Below are 25198 nucleotides of genomic sequence, written 5' to 3' on the forward strand. Positions count from 1 at the left end.
GACCTTGCTTTGAGAAGGGGGATTGGTGTAGATGATCTCCAGAGGTGCCTTCCAGCCTCAGCTATTCTGTGGGAAAGGGATAGCAGCATGTGAGAAGGTCCCATCCCTAGAGGAACATGTACGGTATTCTCCATATATTTCTGCCTTGCCTGCTTCCGCTTTATTTGAAGAGCTGATCTAATTCTTTGGTGGTGTGAATAGAGTATGCATTGAATTGTTTCTCACTGATGGTGAATTTCTGCTGCTGATTCCAAAGCTCAAATTTCACATGCTTTTAAAACTAGCTTTTCTGGACTGAATCTGGCATGTTATATTGAATAACTTGTTTCCTGACCGGGCATGTTTGTATGTTCTGTAGGTGGGTTCCATGTAGAGTCAGAGCTTCTGGTTTTGGCAGCTTCTGAGGTTTGGTACAGGTTCAGACTTTGTCTGTTCTTCTTATCCTGTTTAAGGTGATGCTGGTTATTATCTGTGACTGATTTCATTTGGTTTCCGTGGTTTGCATGCATACATACATACATACATATATCTTGTTGCCATTCTAGACGATTAATGAATCATCATTTGCACAAGTGTTAGCTGGACTTTTCATAGCTGATACTCTGGTTCTGGAATTTGATACTTAAGGGTTTTACTGTTGTTGCTCTTCATGATGTAAAAAGAATTAAGGTAACTCCTCTGCGTGTGCATCTGACTGATTCAGAAGTTGATAGGGATTCATTAATTCCTTCTCTTCACTTAAAAAGTGTGGTGGTGAAATAACCATGAAAAGATTATCTGTCTTTGTATGTGGATGTGCTTTAGGCTTTAATAGGCCAGAACTTTTAAGCTGCTACAATGAAAGTACTGCAATTTCTGTTGCATATTGATAGCCTGGTTTTTGAAAGGGCGTACGTCCTGTTGTTCTTGGTAGGTAGGTTTGACTGCGGAGCAACGGCTGTAAGTGAAGAACCTGATCCCATGGCCATTGAAGCCATTATTATTATTATTATTATTACTTTTTTTTTTAGTTCATTCAGGCCCTTGAAGAAGCCAAAGCCGTAAGGTATGTGGTATAGCTGTAATACTAATGGGTGCTACAAAACACACCAGTCCACAGCATCCAAGTGTGTTGTTTTATTTCATTCCACCCTGCCAATGTCAGTGAAGTAGATCCCTTTGTCTAAAAAGGTTGTTACGGAAAACAACACAGCAGGGACTCCGTTCTTTTAAATATCTGGAGAAGAACAAGAAATGTTAAGTAAGACTTCTCTTTTTTCTTTGTTTTTCTTCACAGGCCGGAACAAGAGCATGCAACTGAGTGGACGGCCACACCGACACATTGGAGTGCTAGGCACCTCCAAGCTGTATGTGATAAGAAATCAAATATTTGCTTTTACCCCTCAGGTGAGCATATAAAACTAGCAGGGAAATCAGTTTACTCAATGGCTAATCATTAATGAAGGGTTTTGCTGTTATGTACCGTCATTCTACTTTAGATGGAACAGGGCTGATAAAACAGATGTACTTTGTTTTCTTTTTTGGGGAGCTGAATGATCAACATGATAGGAATGCTGATAAATCTCTCTTCTGCTATATAGAGTCTGGCTTCTTTGGCTTCTGCCTCAGAAGAACACAGTAAATCAATAGTACAAAGTTGTTACTGATCTCTGCCCTAACTAACGTTCTAGCTGATGGAATAATTTTTCCAAAAATGGGTCACTTAATACATCTGCCTACTGATTGCTTTGATGGAAAATCAAACTTCACCTAAGCATGCTAAGAATTATAACCTCCAGGATGCTAAGATGTCATCTTTTTGTTATTTGTTTTAAGGGTCCGTAGTACTGAGAAAAGGATGGTTCTCTCTTTGTTCTGTGTTTAATGCCTTTTTTTTTCAGTATAGCTAGGAGCTTGGATCTTCCCAGAATCAATGGCTCTTTTTATACATTTCGTGAAATGCTACACCCTTTTAATTGTAGCCTTATTCTAGTGTTTAGTATTAGAAAGCTAATGGGTCCTTGACTCCAAACATGTGGGACTGAAGCAGGATAAAGAGTGCTCACATGCTGCTAACAGTTGTTTGACTAATGTAGTCTTTAAATTCTGGTGGAGGAGATTCCGTGGACTCCACAGAGGGCCTGCTGCAGTGCTTCCTAAAGTCTAAACATAATGAAATTTGCTGCAAAAGCTGTCGATGCCTTCCTGTTCTTCCACAGGTCCATTGACTGTGGCCAGCTTTATAACAAATTTCACATGTGGAAGATCGGCTATGGTGTTGTCTCCTCTGTCCCCCAAATCTCTCTTTCCGAAGTTAGGCAAAAGTTCTTCAGGATCTTTTTTAATTGTGCCCTCCCCCAAATTTCTTTGTTTGTCCAAATCTTACAATGCGTTGGGCAAAGTTGGACCCTGTATTCCAGCTGAAACCTTGCCGTGTGTCAAGTATGCACATGCGTATGAATACATTCCAAAAGGGCATTTATCTTTGCATCAGGAAGACACTTGCAATTCCTTCTTATTCCATAGCTGAGTAAAACCTCCCTGACTTTTTCCATTACACTTCTTCAAAGCCGGACCTTCTCCCCACTCTGTGATTCTTTTCATTTTCCTAAATTAAAAAAAAAAATAAATAAACACACAAAGATAGCACTTAACTCATAAGTGCCGATCTTGAGTAGTGTCCACAGATTTTATATTTTTGTAGTCTGTATCCCATCCAAGTCTCTAGTGAAAATAACAACCATGTGTGGGGCAAAGGCTGGCCTGGCCCCCTTTAGCCGCTCTCTGAATCGGAGAGAGCAGTTGATAACTACCTCGGGAACAATTTTTTAAGCAGTTCTACATTATCAGATGTTGTTTCCTTTCTCTCACTAGTGTCAAAAGCTTTGCAAAACTAAAGATATGTCTGCCACTTCCTATTGCTTTCAAAGAAGGAAACTGGGGAAGTTAAACCAGTTTACTGAGAGTAGTTTTTAACGTGACTGTTTGGCCATCTTACATTATCAGTTTGTTATTGCCTTGGCACTCTCAAACTGGCTTTGTTCTGCTGTGTTTTCAGGCACTGGAGCTGGATTGACTGGTCTCTTATCCTGGCTCTTCCTTTTTTAAAGACTGGTAGTGTGTTTGCTTCTCTGCAGATTTCTGGGACGTGTTCTCCCTGAGTTCTCAAAAATAATTGCTAGTGGTTCAGAGACTGTTTTGGCTAGTTTCTTACGTTCTGTGAAGTAGTTTCTGCAGACTGTGCCAGCTTGGTTTTAGGTGCTCTTTAACATTTTCTTCCCATACTCAGGCTGAACGCCTATTATTTTCTTAAAAGTAGTATTACAGGTCACAATTCTGCTTTTCTGTCAGTAAAGGCAGCATTGAATACTGCAGTTTGTCCATGTCCTCTCTTCCTATTTATTAACAGACCTGTAGTTCCTTTCTTTGTGCATTACTTCTGATGTGTTTATAGAGTGTTTTCTCATCAACCATTATGCGTCTTACTAATTGATGTTTATTTTACATCCCAGCTTCCCTTTTCTGCTCTTCCCCAGTGATTATGCAGTTCCTTAACTTCTGTTGTGGCTTATTCAACATTGTCTTCATTGTTTGTCCAGCTCTTTTGGTTTCCAGCTCCTGATGTAGCTACAACAGTCCCGTACTGTTATTCTTAGCTTTCCTTTGTAGTGAGCAATTTTACCATTGTACACTAAATGCAACTTTTGCCACGGTAACTGTCAGCTTTTCTGTGTTCTGGTTGTCTTTCAGATTGTTCCCAAGAGACATACAGTTCCGACTTTCCAGTCCCCAGTGTGTGCTTAAACCTGTTTGTTGTTTTTTGTTGCTATCGTTGCTCTTCCGCATGTAGGGTACTTCCAGATCATAGGTTACTGTAATTAATGATTGGGAAAACTGTACTTGACAAGCATGATCATCTCCTTTTTATTTGAATGGCTTGTTTTTTCATAGTCAGCCTACAAGTATAAGAACGTTTTCTACACAAGCATGGATCTTTTTGTGATAGTAGCAGCCCACTTAGGTTAATTCATGCAGTCTGCACTCTGGTCAAGAATAGCTCATGTGGCTTTTGTGAACGAGTTAATGGGAGGAAGTGAAAAAGAAAAATTAAGGAAAGCAGTGACATCTACTCACGCATGTTATTTCTCTGTCCTCTAGTTTACAGACCAGCATCACTTCTATCTGGCTCTAGACAATCAGATGGTTGTGGAGATGCTCAAGACAGAGCTGGCCTACCTCACTTCTTGCTGGAGGATGACAGGGAGACCAACCCTAACGTTTCCCATCACACACACAATGCTCGGTAGACTCCGTTTTCTCTGTTTCGAGCACAGTAGATTGCTGTGGAGGAGTAGGGTGGGGGTAGTTCTGAGAGGAGACAGATGGCATGACTGTTTCAACATCTGAGTTTTAACATCAGAAGTACTATTTAACTTTCTCAAGTCTGTGCTGAACTTGGATGACATGGTTATATTTCATTTTGATTTCCCCCCCCCCCCCCCCCCCGATAAACTTGCATCTCCCCATCATATCCTTACTATTTCTGTTCAAAGAAGTTTGATAGAAATGCCTTTGGAACCTGTCATGAGTGGAGTGTGGATTTGTTGTGTTCTGTTTGTTTGTTTTTTGAATAAACTAGTATTGATAGCACTTCTGGGTTCTGTTTTTACTTATGTATTTTTTACTTTGTAGAGAACTCCCAGTAATGCACTTAGCTAGCCCTGATAACTTGACAGCAGGTTGCTAAGCTTCAAAATTCTTTAAGTATGTTTGTTTTTCTTTAGTTGATGATGGTGCTGACATTCATCCAGCAGTTCTCGGCACCATAAGAAAATTAGAAGATGGCTATTTTGGAGGCGCAAGGTACTGTCGATATCCTAAGCAATTTTTTTTCTTTTTTTTCTTTTTTTTTTAATAAATCCTATGTAAGCTGTGTGCCTAAGCATGTGATATGATGCATAGGCCTTGTACTGGCACTCTTTAGAGAGAAGAACTTCAACTATAATTATTATGTGGAAATCAGATGGCAGCTGTACCTACAATACAATGGGAAGGGTGTATCTCCCTGAGAACTGTATCATCTGTGGTTGCCATTAATAGATAATAAAAAACTAGTGTCAAACCTTGGAAATACAAAACCTCAGTCTTAGCTGGTCTTTCGTTGTTAAGAAGTGATTATCTTTTTAAAATACAGAATATGTTTTAAACAGGAATTCCATGTAGTACTTGTCAGCATATGTTTCATTCCAGTACATATAAAAGTAATTTAATATGATGCCACGTTACTTCCCTATTGTCTTTTTGTTTGCTCTGCCTTAATTAGTATCTTTCTGTGATAATTACGAGGGCTTTCTGTCATCCTAGCAGCACTGCAGCTCTGTGAAAAGATGCTGTTGTCATACAAACTTCTCAGCCCCATATTGTCATGTATGATCCCTGGCATGTAGGTCTTTGGTCAGGATCTCCATATAGGCATACAGAACTTTGCATAATGAGGCTTTGGGTTAGGCCTCTAAGTGTTACTGTAACACAGATTAATAACTAGATTAGTACCCAGCTGGATCTGCAACTATCTTTTTGCTTTGTTTTTCTCAGCATGAGTTTCTTCCTAGTTTCCAAAGGTAGATTGACAGTAGGACTGGTAGATTTTTGAGGGAGCTATTGACAGCTCAGTGAGCTTTAATGAGTACCAAAACAGTGGCTGTTAACTCTCTCTGGCATGCTTTGCTGTTTGCAGGGTGAAGGTAGGCAAACTATCAGAATTTCTTACCACTTCTTTCCATACACATCTGAGCTTCCTGGATCCAGACTGTGATGTAAAACTGTTTGATGACCCTAATGAAGGTCGTTGCAGTCCTGACAGTGAATATGGATTCGAAGGCTATCCAACAGATTTCTGTGAAAAAGGTGACAGTTTTTCACTTCTAGAATTTTTCATCTTTCAAATATTATCAGTAGAGCATGGGCTTGCCTAGAATACAGAATCTGTTTTGTACACATCTGTTACTCATTCGTAGGTTTCCTGTGCATCGATATGATGACAGTATGTGCATGACTTATTTTGGAGAAGGAGTTTGCTCCTTCCCTACGTATGCTTTGTGTACGCTTCCCACGTTTTAGTAGGATGTTGCCCAGTAACTGCTGCAGTAAAGCTGAGTCTGAAGAATCAGCAGACTGAGTGTGTGTGGAAGAGGGTGGAGGTAGAAGGAAAGCTTGAGGAGACACAGATGTGGCTATGTGTGGAAGGGCTGATCTTTGGACTACCAGCTAGAGAAAAGCCCTTTTGCTTCCTTTCAAAGGGAAAAATAACTTCTAAATGCAACTGTTCAAAAAGGAAATCTGCTTTTAAAAGCTTTTTTCTTTTCTTACCGGTTTATTCAGATTAAGAAATCCCTTATGATATTCTTGCATTTTTGTGTCCAGAAGGTATAAGCAACAATGGAGTAATGTATCTAAAACAGAAAGCACTGATAATTTATACATGTTTATTTTTAATAAACTTTTTTTTGTATGTGTCACACTAGAGAGCCAGGATGAGCTGGATCAGTATATAAATGATATTCTGCAGAGTACAGCACTGAAGTCATACCTGCCTCCAACTTCAAAGACTGCTGATCAGCCTCCGGTGTTCAGTGCAAACCATTCTACACGAGAGATACTGTCAATAATGGCCAAGACAAAGGGCTTGGAGGTTCCAGGTATTTCTGTTTAACACTTTTTTAATAATAACGGTAGAAAACCTGTTTTAGGTGCTAAAAGGATAAATTCATGTATTTCTCAATTCCGTTTTTAAAAAGAAGTAGTGGTGCAAGCATGCAGTAGTTGTGAAGAGTCCAAAATTGTTGCTATAGCATTCCCACAGAATCTGATGCCATGGTGGGTATATAAATAACCTGCAATGAAATGGAACATTGAATCAAAGTAGATGTTAGGAAAACTGATGCAGCTTGTCAGTTTGCTAGAATTCTAGAACCTGAGTTAGTCAATTTATCTTTTTTTGGTTTTGCACCATATTAAGGCAAACAATTTTATTTTAGTAAAGTTGTGGTGAAATGAAAAGTTTGAATACCAGAAAACATCAGTATACTTGCATCCTCTAAATCTAAAAGAACAAATAGAGTAGGGAGGGAGGACAGTATTCCTGATGATGCTATATTGCTAATAGTTTGGTTGGAGGATTTGCAAATTGAGTCGATGCATTATTTGGGCTTAAGTAGATTCCAATATATACAGTACTACATGTGTAGGTATGTAGTATCCAGTGTTCTGGTTAAAGGAAGACTTGCCTTAACTCCAGTGGACTTCAGGTTCTCTCTGCTCATAACGTATATGAATAATTTTCAAGCATTTTCTTAGTCTTTTCTCCCATCGTTCATAGGCAATATCATCTGATCCTGTAATAACTTCAACACATGAAGTTAACTGAGCGTTAGCCTGCCTTTGCCATCACCGTTTTAATTAAGATATCTTATCAGTTAGACCATTTCCTCCACGTACGTTCCTCCAGCAAAACGTGTAAAATACTGAACTAGGTCAGGTCATTTGGCTGTGAGGCATGGGCTGACATAACGGGCATCAGCTTAGCATGTAATGCCTGTACCTTTGACATTTTGATCTTTAAAATTCTTGGAACAAGCCTGCAAGAAGATAGGATCAAAACTGGGAGGGTGAGCTTGTCTCTTGAGTTCTGCTATCTCAGAAACGTTGCCTCGTCTATTTTGACTCTCAGGTTTTTCTGTTGTCAGCTAGTATAATTGCTTTGTGCAGGTGCTTCACTCTCCATGTTATTGAAACAAGTATTTTTTGGTGGCTTTGCTTTCCAGCTGTTTCTATGTCTCTTCCCACTAAAGTTCTGAACACGCACCGGAAGTCTCTGAATCTTGTTGATACTCCCCACTCTTTTGAGGCAAAGGTAAACTGTGGGAATGTTTATGCTGTTTGTGTTTTTCAGAATCAGTGCTGTGGCCTTTCCTGTAGTTCCCAGCCAACCCAACATGCTTATTCCCATTTTCCTTACCTTTACAGCCTAGCCATGAGGCACTGAGTAGCTCCTCCCTTGTTTTGGGGATTTTTTTTTCTTCTGGGTTGGTAGAAGGCTTTTGGTTAAATAGGTATTATCAAATAGAAAATTTCTAATAGCGTGTGCAAAACAGAAAATAATACTATACGTGCTTATTTTTAAGGGTCAAAGCCCACATGATAATCTCAGTGGGTTCAGTTGGGACTAAAGGGGAGGACAGGATGTGCACAGCCTTTCAAACTGTTCTACAAGAAATACTACTTCAAATAATTTGTGGGCAGGAGATGAGTGTGGGAAAGGACAGATGTCCTTAAGGCACGAAGATGGGGCTGGGCTGGACGCTTGTTCAGTCCTGGTAGAGGTGAGCGGCTGCCAAGGGTGGCTTTGGGAGGTTGTATCCAGCCTCCTGAAGGATTTTGTTGTACAGAGTATCCGTGGAAATGATATCTTAGGAGCATATTAATTGCTGAATGGCTTATTAAACAAAAGTTCTCTTCATCCAGGAACTGACCACAGCGTTGCGTTATCTGATTTGTTGACATGTATGTTTTATAAGCTTGGGAAACTTTTCGTGGCAACATCTGCATTTGTAGAGTGCCATACATATTCAGGGTAGGGAGAGAACTTAAAGCTCTAACTGATTACAACTACGTTTGTTAATCAAAAAAAAAGAAGGTCTCCTTCTCCTTCTAACTTTGAAAGTAAGAGCACGTGACAGGAAAAACATGCAAATAATTTAGTTTCCTCCTTTTACAATATGTCTAGTTTTGTCCAGAAATGGCTTTTCTTGTTGATTGAACAAAAATTTAGAGGCAAAGATGCATTCTGACTTTTGCACTTCCCGGGATTAGTCTCCTTTTCATGTGTGTGGTGGTCGGACAAGAACTACGTGATGTCTCTGTATTTCAAGTGCAGATTTGTGTTGTGAGGTCCCTCGTGTTCTTTCACGGGAAGCCGCAGTTCACGGGTTTGATCTGCTACTTTTTTCAAGGTATTTTCTTTGTTTTTCATCTGTCTTTGTTATCAGGGTTGTGAAAATGTTTTGCACTTACCTAAAGATGCTCATGGTGATTTGGATTGCAGGAAGCTTGTTGAACAGCTGAAAGAATGTCCAACGATTCATGATCAAGCAGATATCTTATATATCTTGCATATATTAAAGTAAGTTATCTGAGTGTAAAGTTCAACATCTTGAATTTTGGTTACAACTGTCTGATTATTGTGCAAAAGCTTGCCACTGTTTGAATAAACTGTTTGGGGCTGGTTCAGGGTTTTTGGGGAAGACGTTAAAATAGTTTTGTGCTTTAATGGAAATACTCTCTGTTAGCTTGGTTACACAGGTAATCATGGATACAAAATACACTTGTGCAAATTTCAATGAGTGGATTGACACACAATTGCAAATACATCTAGGCTGTCAAGATCACAAGTGAAATGTGCAAATCCTTTACGTGAATGAGAATGTGTCTTGGCTATATTTGTGGCACTTCATTAAGTTCACACAAATTTGGTGTGATTTTTATGCACGAGGAGGGAAGTGTGTGTTAGCACAGTTAGTGAATTAATGCAGAACAGCTGTATTTGGAGGGATATTTTATCTAGTCATCTTCTAACTTAAGCACGAATGCGGTTTTAATGAGTGGTCACTATTTTTCTCTACTTGCGTGTTTAAATGCCCCATTGGCTAAACCCAGCGATCTTTTAGAAAGTTCTTTGGAATAGTCTAACCCAAGCCGCTGGGGTTAGTAAATAGCTGCTGATTAAAGGAGTTTGGTGGGAACAAAGCACAAGCGCAAACCAACAGAATCATCATCTAGAACATATTATTGTGTGTATGTGTGCGTGCGTTTGTTTTCCCCTAGGCAGGAGAACGCTGCTGGATTCTGGCAGAAAATTAGCTTAGGGTTAAAAGACGTGTGTTCTTACCACAACTGGGCTTCCTTATTATTACACAAATTAGTCTTTTGTTTTAGTCCTCCTCCTGTGAGGACCTCTTCTTTTATCTTCTTATTTTCTTGAGCAAAACGCTTAGCAGCTTTTCTTAAAGAGCAAATGAGATCCTGAAAAATTGTCATTTTGTTGTTAGCCAAACATTACACCCTTACCTTCCTGTTCTGGACCTGTTTCACTGCAGCACTGTCACTAGAACAGGAGTTGAAAGGTCATTCTGTAATGCATCAGAACGTGGTCAACAAGAAGCACCCTTCTTGCCGTTGTACGGTGAATTTCAAAACCAGGAGAGAAACAGGAAGCTTCTGCCTTATCAGTATCGTAAGAAGTGCGAAGTTTGGTTAAAAGCTAAGAAAGAGGCAAGGCAAAAAATTTGCAGAGTCCCTTGAGGTATCTGAAACACAGGTGCGGTCTTCAGCAGTACTGAAGAAATTGCTGAATTCTGCTATTAAAGAGCAACAACTGGGGAATACTCCTCCAGCAAAACATCCGTATGCATGCTTACTTTAAACCTCATAGTAATTCCTTTGGGTGGTTGCTTTGAAGTCACAGGCCTACGGCTAAGTGAGTGCTCAAGTTAGTATGAAAGTTCCTGTTAGCAAGGCTTTTTGCCCACGTATAACTGATTTCTAGTGAAGGCCCGCATGCCCCTTGTACTTGTTAAGTCTGTCACCGGAATGAGGAATTGGATCAAAATCAGGCTGCTCACTGTATGATAGGCTCTAAGCAGTGTAGATTTGTAAGGTTCCTGCTTTTTCTCTGTGTCCTTCGTGAAAGACTCCTTAGAAATCTGTTTGTTTTGTCTAATAAAAATCACTTTGTCTCTCTTTTATGGCAGAGGTCCTGATTGGGATACAGGGCTAAATGGACAATACGGCGTCACAGTTCATTGTCTACTCAATGAGCTCTACAGAAAGGCAGGCCTCAATCAAGAGTGGGGCTTAATCCGTTATATTTCTGGTATACTTAAAAAGAGAGTGGAAGTCCTGGCTGAGGTATGACAAAAATAAACAATGCTGAATCAGTTTTCTGCCTGGAAACAGACATATATGAGCTAGTCTCTAGTGCAGACTGTGCTCGTAGCTCTTCTGGTCTTACCTTACAGCATTATGGTGCAGCATTTCTCAGTAAACCTCTGTTGCTTTTCTGCTCTAAAATCTTACCACATCATCTCTACCTTTGATGAATACTAAGAACTGGGCTAAGGCTGGAGCGGACTGAAAATGTTGAACTGTAAATGACTCTGAAGGCTGCGTTTAATCTGTATTATCACAGAAGCTCAATTATGTACTTCGAAACCTGTAGTTACCATTGTTAATAATGTATTGCTATTGTGTATAAGCATTTTTGAGGACCAGTATATCAAGATGCTAGAGACTGTGTGAAACCGTTGTCTGATTATTCCTGTCCCACTGGGCATACAGTCTGTTGTGTGAGTATATGTGCATGTACAGAGGCATTAGAAAGTCTGGAACTATTTAAGGTTAACAAGAAAGATCCACTGTAAAGGTATAGATTTGGTTTTGAACATTATAAAAATGTTTCCTTTCAGCTGTTTTAAGCATTTGTTTAATCTCCTGTTTATCCTTGCGTATTTCCCAGGGTATCTTTCTGGCCATTCCTGGGCATCTTCAAAGCTTTGACTGTCATACCTAGAATGACCTCTTTTACTGACAGTCAAATCTGTGGGGAGCAAACTGTGATGGTTGCCCTGTGTGATTTTCCATTTAGTATGTACCCTTTTTCTATCCTCAAGACATTATGGATGAGCTGTACAGATATGCTCACAGAAGGTTATGTATGTTAAATTAATAAGATATCGACAAAGAACTGGGGAGGACAAGACGAGAGATTATTTGTGTTGTTCCACCTTTATGGAGGGAAAATATACTCTTAAAAATCCGAGGAACGTTGCTCTGTGAGGCCTTTGATTCAGGGTGCTACAACAGGTTAGCTAAACACCCGCTTTCGAAGGAAGTCGATATAAAACTGGTACTGAGGGAAGCACCTGTTTCAGAATGTATTAGAGCGCCTAATTCAGGAATATGATGCCATGTATTTTGTTGTGTTTCTTTAAGAGATATATTAGTGCATAGGTTTTTTAGCTAATACTGCCATATTTTTCATTGATTATATATATATTTTTGGTCTTTAACCTTTATCGTAAGCATTTTCTTAAATTTTAAGTCCTTTATTGATCTGTCTGGTCCCGCTGGAGTCCCTAAACGTTACGTTGCTGATTTCACTAAGGGGAAGGAAGGTTTCCGGCCTGGGCAGACTCTCCTTGCCCTGTTAATGTCAGTGGAACTTTGGCAATATGTATTAGTTTGCAGTATTCTGCTGGATCTGTACGTTTGGTAATTAATTGAAATGCACTTAGAAATCGCTAAAGAAATGCTTCATTTTCTGGAATTAAAGCCTATCATTTCCACATGACTCAGAGAAAGGTCTCTTGCTTTGTCACTTTGATAGGCTTGTACAGACCTTCTGTCGCACCACAAGCAACTGACGGTGGGCCTGCCACCAGAACCCCGTGAGAAAACCATTACTGCGTAAGTTGGACCTCTGTCTCAATTCTGGAAGCAGCCTGCCTTTCGGCTTTCTGCTGTTATATCTTTATTTTCAAACCTGTTTTTCACCATCAGAAGGAGTTGCAGGCACCAAGGCAGAAAGGCCTGTGCTGCAAAGATGTTCTTGGGATGACTTGGTTCCAGGGCACACTGGAGAAGTTAATAGCAAGTGCTTGAGTTACTGCTAAGGGTGGTTTGCTTTCTTTCAGCCCATTGCCACCTGAGGAGCTCGCAGATCTTATTTATGAAGCCAGCGGCCAAGACATCAGTATTGCAGTCCTGACACAGGTATACAGCATGTGATAAAAGGGTTATTTAAGCTGTGCCCAGGGTGATGCTACTGTTTATTTGTGTGGCCAGTGATTGAGAAGGCAGACCTTAACAGGTGCCTTTATGGATTTGTCCTCACAGGAAATGATTATGTACTTGGCGATGTATGTCCGGTCACAGCCTAGCCTTTTTGCAGAGATGCTCAGACTGCGCATTGGTCTGATAATTCAGGTGATGGCCACTGAGCTGGCTCGGAGTCTGAACTGCTCAGGTAAGAGCATTTTACCGTGAGAGATGTTTATGGCATTGTTCCTGCCTCACCTCAGTGGTTGACTTTTCTTTCATACATATTAAATTCTCTGTTAACTTCTTCATTCAATGTGTGCGCTTGCAGACTTGAAAATAACTTTCCTTTTTGATTTAATGAAAGACCCCCCCCCCGGCCCCCTGCACGTGCTTCTTCAAACTGATGTAGGTTTTAAGTACTTAGGTTTCCTAGCTTTTAGTAAGTGAGGTCCAGATCATGAAATTATATGCATATGTATTTAGGAATTCAGTGTCATTAATGTCAGTGAGAATTAGGCCCCTAGGTACACTTGAATATTTGAGCCTTGATTATTTATAGTTCTTGTAGTTTTTACTCAAATCAATCTGTAGTGGTATTTGTCTTTTTTTTTCCTTCTTTTTTTTTTTTTCTTTAACTAGGGGAAGAAGCTTCAGAGAGTTTGATGAATCTAAGCCCCTTTGATATGAAAAACCTTCTACATCATATTCTGAGTGGAAAAGAGTTTGGTGTGGAAAGAAGCTGTGAGTTGTCCATTTGAGTACTTGTATATGTTATGTGAGAACTGCAAATGCAATTTGAGATTGTCTTGTAACTATAAGTCTGCTCTCCAGTCACATAAAATAAGAGTTATAGATAATGTATGAAACACAGATGGGCAATACCCAGTTCCACCTAAACCTGAGAAAAAACTTCTGCACTGTGAGGGTGACTGAGCATTGGAACAGGTTGCCCAGGGAGGTAGTGGAGTCTCCTTCCCTGGAGATATTCATAACCCGTCTGGATGTGATCCTGGGCAATGTGCTCTAGAGGACCCTGCTTGAGCAGGGGGGTTGGACTAGATGATCTCCAGAGGTCCCTTCCAACCTCAACCATTCTGTGATTCTGTAATACATGTGTGTGTCTGCCAGGAGGATCAATTGAACATATTTAATGAAAGCTGTCTTACATTGAATTTGATTGCATCAAGTTTTCAATAATATGAATGCAAACTTTGAAATGAAAAAAGCTTAATGTGACCAGACTGCAAACCATAAAAAGTGTATGTCTAACCCGACTTCAAGGCGTGTGTCTGCGATAGCCAGGTATTCCTGACTGGCACTTCAGCTGCCTCCTGGGCTCATTCTTAAGCCCTCACAGACTTGCTGTATCTCTGATGTCTTTTGAAGCTACAGTTGCTCAGTGTCTTAGAAAATCAGTCCCCAATACCCACGTATGGATTTAGGCCCTCCCACTTGACATAGTCAGGTTTGAAGCATTGACTAATGATTTGAATGGCTGCTTTCACCAAGAGTCCTGTACACTGGAAAAAGGATGCGTCTTTTTTCTCTTCTAGGTACAAATTCATTTGCTTGCCTACCCCTAGAATTTAAAAAATGTCCGTTTGTTTCTTTTAGTGCGACCTGTAGATTCCTCTTCATCTAGCCCTGCAATTTCTATTCATGAAATGGGACATTCTGGAGCAACCAAAACAGAAAGAAGTGGTATTACTAAACTGAAGAGTGAGATGAAGCAGGTGAGGGTTTTCTGTCAATGAGTTCATCAGAAAACACAGCTGTTATGGAACTTTTTCACTTTTTTTCCCCTGGATTTGTGCATATTAATTTCAGGGGACCAAACAGATTCTTGGTAAATCACAGAAATTTCCAAAGATTGTTTGATTTAAAGCTGATCACTAAATACAGCGAAGAAGGGAATACATTCCCTTTTTTTGTTCTTGTTTCACATTCTGAACATAAAAGAACATGAGCAATCTCTAATGCGTTCATGGCATCGACTTTAAATCAGTATTTTTTTTTTTAATCATTTTTAGCTAAGAAAAAGTCAGATTTACAAAGAGAAGCTTTGATGAGTTCGTTCTTGTACTCCTCGTGAATCTCTAGTATGGTCTATGTGTCACTTGGGAAAGATACACTTGAAGAAAAGTAGTATTGGGTTGCTTTCTTCCTGTTTTTCCTCAAGAGCAGAGGGATGATTACTGCTAGAGCTTATTTTTTTTGAACAATTTTAATACTGTAAATTACACAGCAGCTGAGGATGTGTAGAGATATCGTAGAAAATGCCTCCAAAGTATTCTGAATGGATCTGACTGATGATTTTGTTGTGAGTGTTTAGATTTTGTTTGTTTGTTTCCATTAGTAATTTTTATTTGCTGTAGGTGAATACGAAGGTAATTATCAGAGGAAAATACATTTATAAGAATAAAGTAGTATATATTAAAAACATATTTTAAAAAGACTCTCTCTCCTGAGAGCTTAACCAGCGAGCCTTCATTTCATCTGAGGACGTTTCTGTGAATTTCTAGAAATGTATATGTTTTCCTTTGACTGTATGAAACTGGCTTGTAAAGCTTTCAGAATGGAGTGGCATTTCTGTATAGTCTTAAAAATAGAACATGTTAATGTTGATCCAAAGATTAGTTAGTACTTCCGTATGTGGTATGGATCAAGCAGGGAAGCAAAAGTTACTGAGAGAAGTGCAATTTCTGTCTTATGAGATGTGATCATGGTGTTTGAGCTGTACTGCTACCGTATTCTGGCTGAGGCTGCCTCGTTCCCTCCCCTGGTGCAGCAGTGCCTGTGTAAATGGTGCTAGGTGCTTACTGCAGGAACCTTTCCAGGCTCTGAAGTGACTTTGGTAATTCAGTTTGAGCATGGCTGTCAGTCTCAGAGCAAACGGTGAACGTCAAGCTTCGTTTCCAGGAAGGAATAGGGATGTGGCACTAGGTGGCAGCATTATTTTATTCTAAATATAGAGGTAGGACTGAAGCTGAAACCCTTTGGAGTGTGTTGAGATTGGAAAGGTATTTCCTACATTGTTTTTGCGTTAGACAGAAATATTTTTGTTGCAGAGAGGAGTTAACTCTTCTTGCTTTGTTGCCCCCATCTTTCTATTCATGCTGCCTCCCACCATGTCTCACTACATTCTAAATAAACCCCTAAACGCTAATTTAGTGGCATACTGGTGGGGGGAAGGAGGCTCAACTTAATATTATGAGGAACATTTCAAGTACTTGCACCAACATCTGTCTACACAAGAGCTGATGAGTTGAGCAACCACAGCTCTCTGATTCCTGCAGCTGTTTGAGTCTGGTAAAATCAAGCCTTTACCTGGATAGCTAGTCTGAACCATTAACATTTAATTAAGGGGCAAGGTTTGAGAGGGCAGTTACAGAACAACATCATAGGTGTGAGGTGCTGCATCCACATTTCTGTGAAAATTTTGCCTTGCAACTGTTTGCTCAGCACTGCCCACCCAGTTGGCAGCTCACAGATTTTCTTCAGCAAGGTGACCTTTTAATGCAAACAAGCTACTGACATCATAACAAATGGTGAATAGAAGTGGAAAATTTTGGGTTTTTTTCCAACCCTGAATCACAGGGAGGGTTTTGCCTGTGTCTTAAACTGTGTTTGTTTGTGTTTGCCAAGCAAGAGTTAGATGGGGGAAGCTTTTGGTTGCATTGCAGCAAAGCAGGTTCCTGGCACATCAGGGTCAGCCTCCTGGTGAGTCTGGGAATCAGAAGCAACTCTCCCAATGTCAACGGAAGCGCAGCAGTGCAAGAGGCCAGAGACGGTCATGGCTTTCCTCTGAGGAACTGAGCTTATTCTATGCTACTTGTCTTTTTGTGGATGGATTACTTAAACTTATTTGTGTACTGTTCTGTCGTGTCTGGCTGGCTGACTTGTTGGTGTCTGTTTTTTGTTTCGTAGCTCCTCCATGAGGGCCATTCTTTGTCCAGCACCATGTTCGCTTCCAAGTCCATGGTAAAATGCCATCTGCAGACTTGCATCTTTTCTTCACTGTTTGTGTGAAAAGGCTCCAAATGCCTCTTGTGGCTTCTCCTGCCTAAGAACTTGTTTTCAAACCGTGCTGCTTTGTTCAGTTCACCTTCATTGGGAATGAGTTCTTATTTGTAATCTTAATAGAAGTTCAGAGTCTCTCATTCAGATCCATTTAGTTCTTCTGAAAGTTAAGCAGTTGTAGATTAAGCAAAGTAGCAGATTCAACTACTTGATGGTGGGTTGTGTCATAGGTGTCATCAGTGTTTAAAAGTAATGTGGCAAAGTTATGCTGCTGGTCTCTAGACAGTAATGAACCCAGTACTGCTTCAGATTGCTGAGATGGGGATTGTGTGGGCATGAGGATCTTCCCAGGTAGTCATCGTCTTTTTGAAGAGCTAACGTTCTCTGCCTTAAGCACTCACTGTTAAGGAAGGTCGTTGTTTAAATGTTTTGCTAACAGAAACCTGAGTAACTTAATGTCCGAGGCTTCAGATCTGTAATGAAGAAACAGAAAGCTTGCACCTACAAGTGTACTTTGCACTGGTAGTTACGATTAATGGATCTTTGTATCTTCAGGCTTGCCGTCCATGTTGTGCCTCCCAAATGCCATGAATACACTATTGCAGAGTCCCACTGCAAGCATGCACCCCTCTCCCTGTGGTCTGGACTGGCACCTCATCCTCCCCACACACCAGCGCAGAAAAGCAGGACTCAATTGTGTGTTTGATTCAAAGGCACACAGATGCTGAATGAGATCTTTGCTTCTCTGAACTACCTGAGTAGCCAGATTATTTATTGTGTGCAGATTGACTTTAGGTCAGCAGGAGGGTCTGTGTCTACGTCCTACATCCCTTAGCTCCGCTAAACGGAGCGAGGGAAGTGGACTGGCTGCATCGGTCAATGTGCAAAGAAAAAGACTGGAGTGCATCAAACCGTCAAGGGGACTTGACCTCCACCCCTTTCTCACTGACACCAGTAGGAGTGAAAATGGGCTTTGTTTTCATGTGCTGGCCTTTTTTGCAGTGTTTGGCTGTGTGGTGTCACTGAGCCTGTCCTGTACAGTTTTCAGTCCGATTTGCTACCTTTCCCAGTACTGTGCTCAGGCAGTTTGTTACTTATGTTAAATTCCCTGTCAATGAACTCCTTTCTAGGCGGAAAATAGTGGGTGTGCAAAAAGGAATGAGGCAGCAGAAGAGCAGTCTCTGGGCTTGCAGAGTAGACAGAAAGCACCTATCCTGGTGTGTTAATGGGCAAAAGAATTTGGCAGTGTCACAACTTTGCAGGTGGTAAAGAGCAAAGATCTGTCTGATTTAGTCTTGATCAGGGCTGCGAGAATAAAATAACAGAGAAATAGTGTCAATAAAGGAAACAAGCCTGATACTTGCAGAGACAGGCGTGTAATTACATGACTGTATAAAGTCAAATTATCAACATATATTAATGGAATTTTTTGCAAAAAAGACTTACCTTGCTAGTCTCTTACAGTACTGAGCCTGAAGTCCAAGTCAGACCCACCTGCAAATCCTGCTGTCTTTCGCACTGGTGCCACTGTTAGCCAGCCCATACTTATTAAAATAAGCATGCCAGGTGTTGAACCAAGCAGTGAAGTTGACAGAGTTGTGCCTTCTTGAACTGTTCTGTTTAGAAATGGTTGGAGCACTTCAGAAGTGAAGGTTACTGTGAAGGGGAGAGGAGAGGAAGGGATCAGTCCTGGTCTGTCATCTAGTACAACATCGTGGCTTATGTTTTGTCTTGGTTCTGAGTTAGCATTGTAACAGAATGATGTAACTTGCCAGGAGAGGTGGTAGTGACTGTAAAAAAGCAGCTTACAAAGGCTTTAATGTTTCTTTCAGAGGGGCAGTACTCCACCATCACCCACTAGTACTTCTCCCACGGGCTCTGATGGAGATAGTTGGCGTAAGCGCCAAGGCCAGTGGCTTCGCAGGAGGAGGCTCGATGGTGCCATTAATAGAGTTCCTGTCGGCTTTTATGAGAAAGTGTGGAAGATCCTTCAGAAGGTAGGTTGACATCTATGGAGAGCAGGAAGCAAGTAAGCTGTACGGTATCATGGGAAGATGATTTCGGGGGTATTGGGTTGCTGGGAGCTGAAGTTGGCCCAGATAGAAGCTAGAATTATTAGTTGGAAGGTATGTGTTTAATATATAAGGGCTTCATTAACACAGGTTCACACGTTCGCTTGAAAGTGTATTTCATCTGAAAACACTAGTGCTGAACTCCACCTGAACGGTTCTGTTTCACCACTTGTTTTGCGTTGATCGTGACTAATGCAGGTTGTGGTGACTGCCACTGAGGGGCAGTGCAGTGCAATTCATATGCTCCAGTTCAAAAGGCTGGAAGGAATGAAGTGAGCGCTTAATCTTTCAAAATGTCTTCAGATCTCTTGCTGACTCTTCAGAGCTGTGTGGCAATCTTAACAATTTTGGTTGTTTTTAAACGACAAGTAAACTTTGCCAGCGCCATGGAGATCAGTAGTATGGAAATATATTGAAACATATCTCCAGGAAGGAAAATTTCCACTCATTTGAAAGTGATTGTGCACTTGTTCTTCTGCTTCGCTGGCTGAAAGCCGGCGTTCAACACCTTGCGGCACTGAGTTGTTCATGCCTACACAGCTGGAAAGATGATGTGCTTAACCAGCTCGGACTCCTTTTGGTTGTGCTTTTGAAATAGCTTGTGTCGATGCTGTTAGTGTTGATGTCAGCAAAGACGAGTCATATTTAGCCATGAGATTTACTAATGGAATCTTTCACTACAGTGAGCATTACTTCTGTCCTGACCTACTGTAATTGGGAGTATTTAATGGTTTTCTGGCTATTAATTATACTCGGGTAAATTGTCTTCAGTCTTTCATTCTTAAAATCTCTTTGGACTATTCATAAAAGTGCTCTCTTTTTCTTGGTGCATTTTTGTACCTCAGATACCCATATATGTCATTCCTTAGCCAGCCTTCTTGCCATTTAGGTTTCGTCCCCCTTTTCTCGTATGCCGGTTGATATTCCTAACACCACCACCATCTCCCCCACGCCATTTGTAGCCCATTTCCAAAAACCACAACGTGTTGCTATCCCTGAGTTGTGGTGCTCTGAATCTCAAACACTGAATAAATTGTTGTTTTAGCCAAAGTATGAAATAAAGGTTCTCACTTTCGTAGTGTGTTGTCATGCTTTTGCATTGACTTTTATTTCTGCATCCTTTCACAATGTTCTCTTTGACTCTTTTGCCTGCCTCTTGCTGTAGTGACTGTCCAAGTATTTTGCTCCCATTCATTAGTTAGATTGGAATACACTGCACTGTCTAAGGGCCATGTAAGGTTATTTATAACATTTACCTGGTTACACAATAATTGGTTGCATGGTAACTTTTTCTGCAAAGTGAAATAATATTTGTAAGAGTTTTCTTTTTTCTTTTCTCTCTCTCTCTCTCTCTCTCTCTCTCTCTTTTTTTTAACTAAAAGTAGCTACATTTCAAAGAGCGGCGTTTCTAGGAGAAAAGTTAGCTTGCTTCAGAGGGCACTGGGATTTACTAGCAAAAACTGTATTCATTGTCAGAATGTTTTGTTTCAGTGCCATGGTCTGTCCATTGATGGGTATGTCCTTCCTTCCTCAACTACCAGAGAGGTACAGTAACTACATTAGAAGGGCTTTTCTAGCCATGTGATTGAATGTTTGATTTTACAGCGTAAGATGCAGTGGGACCATTGTTGCAAATCCTTGGTTTCAAGAACATTTTAAGTAACTGCTGCTATGGGAGGGGGCCGAGGTCTGGATCTTCCCTCCAGTACCTCCGCCAGCTTTGGCTGGGGCGGTGCAGATGAGTTACTGCCAGGCAGGCCTAGGAGCAGGTTTATGGCAGGTGCCTTTGTGACCCCTGCCCTCTGCACACCTTCACTGGGCACTGATAAGGGTAGCACACTGCGCACGCTGAGCAGTGCTTCAGAGAGGGCAGCTGATACCAGTCATTTAAGGCAGAGCGAGGAAGAAGTCTACTTTAGTGGAGTAAAGCAGATGCATTGCTTGCTCACTCCTTTTCTTTTAAAATGCTGTAATTGCAGCCAGTGAATTTTGGCATCGCAATCTCAAAAGTAAATACCAATTAAGGGCGACTGTTTCTAACCAAAGCATTGGCTCTTCAAATCCATATCCTTTCCTTACGCTTTCTCCTTAGCTGGATTGCCACTCTGTCTTTAGGCACTCTGGCAAATTTTAAATTCACATCTATATAACAAGCAACTCCTGAGAACAGTAATAATCAGCAAAAGGAAGGTGCTTATGTGCCTGGGACTGTTTTCCTGTCAGGTTCCATAAGATTTGTCACTGGTTTCCTTCTTTTCTGAGAGGGTGGTAACAGCTGAAGAGAAGAGCTAGAATTTTCTGCCAAATTTAAACCTTATTTTTCAGAATGGAGAACTTTTTTCCTATTGTGTAGATAAATAGGCTTATATTTTTAGTCTGTCAGACCTAGACAGTGTCTAATTTTGCTGTTTAAAGGAATCAAACTAAATAAGCACAAACCTCCTAAGGCGTCAGCATTGCATGGAACATCCACACAGCTCTGCCAGTGCAAATTAGGTTGCTCTGCAAACAGTGTAGCTATATCTCAGTGTGAAATAGCATTTATTTTAAGCAGATGGTTATTTTTAAATCACTAAAGTAATTTTGGCTTTGCAACCAATCTGCAATGCCAGAAAGATGCTTTGAAGAGAGAGTGCGTGAGATTGTGGTGTTAGACGCAAAGAGTTAATTTGCAAGCTAAGCATCGCTATTCCTGTACGTAAACAAAATGTGTGTATAATGGGTTGTAGGACTGGAATGTTTTTCTGGAATTTGCGTAACAGTTTGCAGGATCTGGGCCTAGTGACACAAAAAGTTTCTTTAAGTGCTAAGCCGTACAAACCTCTTGTTCACTTTAGTCAGACTACCCCTAAATGCAGAAAAGAGCATATGTTTAAGTGTTTGGAGGATGTGGGGAGGATGTTAGTTTTTTGGATTTGTCAGTTTTTCTTTCCATTTCCACTCAAACTTGCCAGATGACTCCATGTGAAATCAAGTTTGCCGTGCACGTGGAGTCAGTACTGAACCGCATATCCCAACCTGAGTACAGGCAGCTCTTGGTGGAAGCTATTCTCGTTCTCACGTTCCTGTCTGAGATCGAGGTGAACAGCATCGGGGGTATCATCCACGTGGATCGAATAGTGCACATGGCCAATGACCTATTTCTGCAGGAACAGGTGAATTCGAAGTGCAGTGGTGGGAAGCCTTCACATTTGAAATTTGTGCTCTGTTTTTTCCCTGCTTATTTGTTTTGTATGCATGATAAGTTTGTATGTGGGTGTTTTGTTTTGTTTTGTTTTTTCTCCCTTATGCTTTCCCCCAACAAAGACAGACCAAATCACTTAAGTATCTTCCAGAAATATATTTGGAAAATTAGTTTAAGAATTGTGGGAGATGTAAAAGGAGCACACTTTCAGTTCTAGTGGCTAGCAATCTCTGAAGTAAGTGGGTAAACTGAAGAGTTTTGTTTTACTAAAACCCTGCAAGAGCTACTCAGAGAGAGAGAAAGTCTCCTGTCACTGGAAAACCAGAGGCAGAACAGCTCAGAGACCACAATACATGCATGCAGGGCAGTAAAGGGGAGAGCACATTCATGTCCAGGTTTGCGGTATACAGCTCCTCCTAATCAAAGAGTGTTATGAAGACAAAGAATAAAACCTTGGAATTACCAATATTTGAGTGACAAAAAAGAAGAAAAATGGACAAAATCTGTGAAATTAGATGTTCTGTTTACTTACGCTTATCCACCCAAGTCTTGTGTGTCCTTGTCCTGTAATCCTGAGCAAGGCTTTAATGAGAGAAGGGAGACTTACTTTCAGTACTCAGCACAAATGAAGAATAGTCATGAGGAGGTTGTTATCCAATAAATAAGCGTAATTATCTGATTTTTCCCTTCTTCTTCCTTTGTGTCTTTTCAGAAATCATTTGGAGCTACTGATAACATCTTGGAGAAAGACATAGCCACAGGAATTTGCCACTTTTTCTATGACAGTGCTCCAAGCGGGGCCTTTGGAACCATGACATACCTAACAAAAGCCATAATTACTTATTTACAGGATTTCCTGCCTAGCACAGGCTGCACGATGCAATAAGCAATGCCTTGTCAAGAAGGGAAAACTAAGCTCGCTCTTCTCCTTTCCCTGTGATGAACCTCTTGTTTAGTTGCTGTACGTATGTCCACGCGCTACCTCAGCATTTTACACTGTTCATCATGTTACGTGCACCCCTACCTGTGAGAGACAGGTAGGTAGAATTTGGCCTAGGGAGTACATGGGAAATATACACACGATGAGGCCTGTTCTGCCTAACGTACATAAACATAATTCATATTAAATTAGCAAGAATTATACAGCTCTGCCAACAGGAAAATAAATTACTCTGTGGAGATCACAAGGCATAATAAAATGAGGGAGCTGTATCTCAAGCATAAAGTCTCCCAGATAAATTAACAAATTCCATTACTTTCCTTTTCTCCTGCTATCTGTAAATGTACATCATTGTGAATCACTAATGCACAGTGTGAATAAGCCAAGGACATTTAAATTAAAGAAATAGGAATAACTTGAAATAAACTGGTGATATTTTAATACAGGTTTATCCTGATTCTCATCTCATTTGCACCTAATTAGTGCAGGGCAAGCACCAGTGGAGACAAATGTCTTACAGTATCCACAAGTATGAGATGATATCCTCTCTGAGGAAGCTGCATCTCTCTTTAATCTGAGCAAAATAGCTTCCTTCCCTGCATCCCTCGAAGCTTCGGAGGCCAAATCTCAGACTGCAGCTTCTCCAAGGTGACAGACAAATTTTATGCCTGTCATTCTTTTGACTGACTGGAAAAAGATAAACATCTTCCACTCAAACATCCTTTTCAAGCCCAGATCCTTTCCCTCGCGGATAGCCTCAGAGTTCAGAATGCCATAATTGCCACCTTTCTAGCACAGGGTGAATTTATGGGAGGCTTTGATGTTTTTTGTTTGGGGGGGGGGGGGGGGGGCGCTGAGTGTTTTTTCTTGAAGACACGCTTGTCACACGCAGTTAGGGATGGGCTCTCCAGCTAGAAGTCTCCCTTCAGACAGTTGCCAGGGTAGTGCTTGCGGCTACCCTGAGCCCTTACACGCAGCCTGTACGGATTCATCAAGTGGGAGATGCAGGACTGCAGAGCTCTCCCTGTGCGGTATCCCCAGCTGGGATTGAGGGGAAGATGACGGGGGGTTGTGTGTGCGCCTGTGCGCACAAAGAGTGCCCGTGTAGAAGGGACCTTGAGTCTGTCCACTGAAAAATAGTCTCTGCTGCTCCTTTGAGCTACTTGAAGGAGAACAGGGGGATGTCCTGCAGGGAAATGGCTCTATGGCTATTTAAATTGAAATTAAAGGTAGGCTGCCAGTGGACGGGAAAAACCTGCTTTCCCCCCCGGCGCCAGCTGTGAATTTGCACCTCTTCAATTTACTGGCACGGCCATTTTTGTCACCACAGAGACCTGATCTGGCTGACAACTTACAGACATTTTTCTTTGCAAAGTGACTGTAGTTTGTTTTATCCCTGTCAAGGCCATGGGCTCCTTCAGCATGTAGAGGTACTGGCACAGCAGCTCTGGACAGAACGGGTTCTGGTGTGCCAGGTAGAGGGAAAATAGCAGGTAAGGCCTAAATAGGTAAGCAGAACCTGTGCTGTTAAGTCTTACAGGCATATTTCTGTGAGACCCTCCTCTACTCTTGCAAGACATAACAATGCTGTTTTTACAAGATTTTAAAACACTGGGGTTTGGTTTTGTTTTGTTTTCAGCAGGAGTAGGTGGTGCTTTTGAAAATTAGTTCTTAGATTTCAGTTTCAGTCCTTATTCTGGTATCTGAAATACTTTGATGAAAGCAGGGAAATAAACCCACGTCTCGCTTGTCAGTGGCCAGCAACCATGGTCCCAGGGAAGCTGAGCTTCAGGTGTCAGTCCTGCCCCTCTTGCCCTCCCTTTACGGAGTTGGCGCTGGTGTCGCAACATCTAGATGCTTGCTTGAGGGAGTAAAGGCGGAGCTATAGACGTGGGAGATTTTAGGGGTCGCTTTAAGTTCCCAGAGAATATGAGTGCGTGTTGGTCCAAGAAACTAGCAACATGCGTCTCACTGGACAATGGTCTCAGAGACACAAGTACTGTGTTAACCACCATGAAAACTGGACCAAATGTTAGTATAAAGATGTGGTTCATATATGATTAGTACACTTGGATGTGGGAGTCATTTTATTGGTGTTGTGTCTGTTTTATATGGTTTTGCTTTCAT

The 25198-nt window shown here is 41.1% G+C and overlaps 1 protein-coding gene across 4 annotated transcripts in view; it reads left to right on the top strand.

Annotated features, from left to right (window-relative positions):
* The window catches only part of PHKA2 (phosphorylase kinase regulatory subunit alpha 2), a 45090-nt gene extending 21568 nt beyond the window's left edge, over positions 1-23522 (top strand). The window contains exons 15-32 of one of the 4 annotated variants that reach the window (XM_068918587.1): positions 1277-1386; positions 4138-4282; positions 4764-4842; positions 5717-5886; positions 6504-6677; positions 7803-7891; positions 9027-9160; positions 10788-10944; positions 12422-12501; positions 12729-12807; positions 12931-13060; positions 13495-13596; positions 14470-14588; positions 16783-16836; positions 18708-18872; positions 20424-20492; positions 21902-22102; positions 22844-23522. In XM_068918587.1, coding sequence (XP_068774688.1) covers positions 1277-1386; positions 4138-4282; positions 4764-4842; positions 5717-5886; positions 6504-6677; positions 7803-7891; positions 9027-9160; positions 10788-10944; positions 12422-12501; positions 12729-12807; positions 12931-13060; positions 13495-13596; positions 14470-14588; positions 16783-16836; positions 18708-18872; positions 20424-20492; positions 21902-22102; positions 22844-23017 — 2231 coding nt within the window. In that variant the 3' untranslated portion in view covers positions 23018-23522. The remainder of the gene's footprint in view (positions 1-1276; positions 1387-4137; positions 4283-4763; positions 4843-5716; positions 5887-6503; positions 6678-7802; positions 7892-9026; positions 9161-10787; positions 10945-12421; positions 12502-12728; positions 12808-12930; positions 13061-13494; positions 13597-14469; positions 14589-16782; positions 16837-18707; positions 18873-20423; positions 20493-21901; positions 22103-22843) is intronic. The other 3 variants (XM_068918592.1, XM_068918605.1, XM_068918598.1) reach the window with 3 other exon arrangements.
* The last annotated feature ends 1676 nt before the right edge of the window (positions 23523-25198 follow it).

This window comes from Struthio camelus, chromosome 1, assembly GCF_040807025.1.
Source record: "Struthio camelus isolate bStrCam1 chromosome 1, bStrCam1.hap1, whole genome shotgun sequence".
In the NCBI taxonomy this organism is placed as follows: Eukaryota; Metazoa; Chordata; class Aves; order Struthioniformes; family Struthionidae; genus Struthio; species Struthio camelus.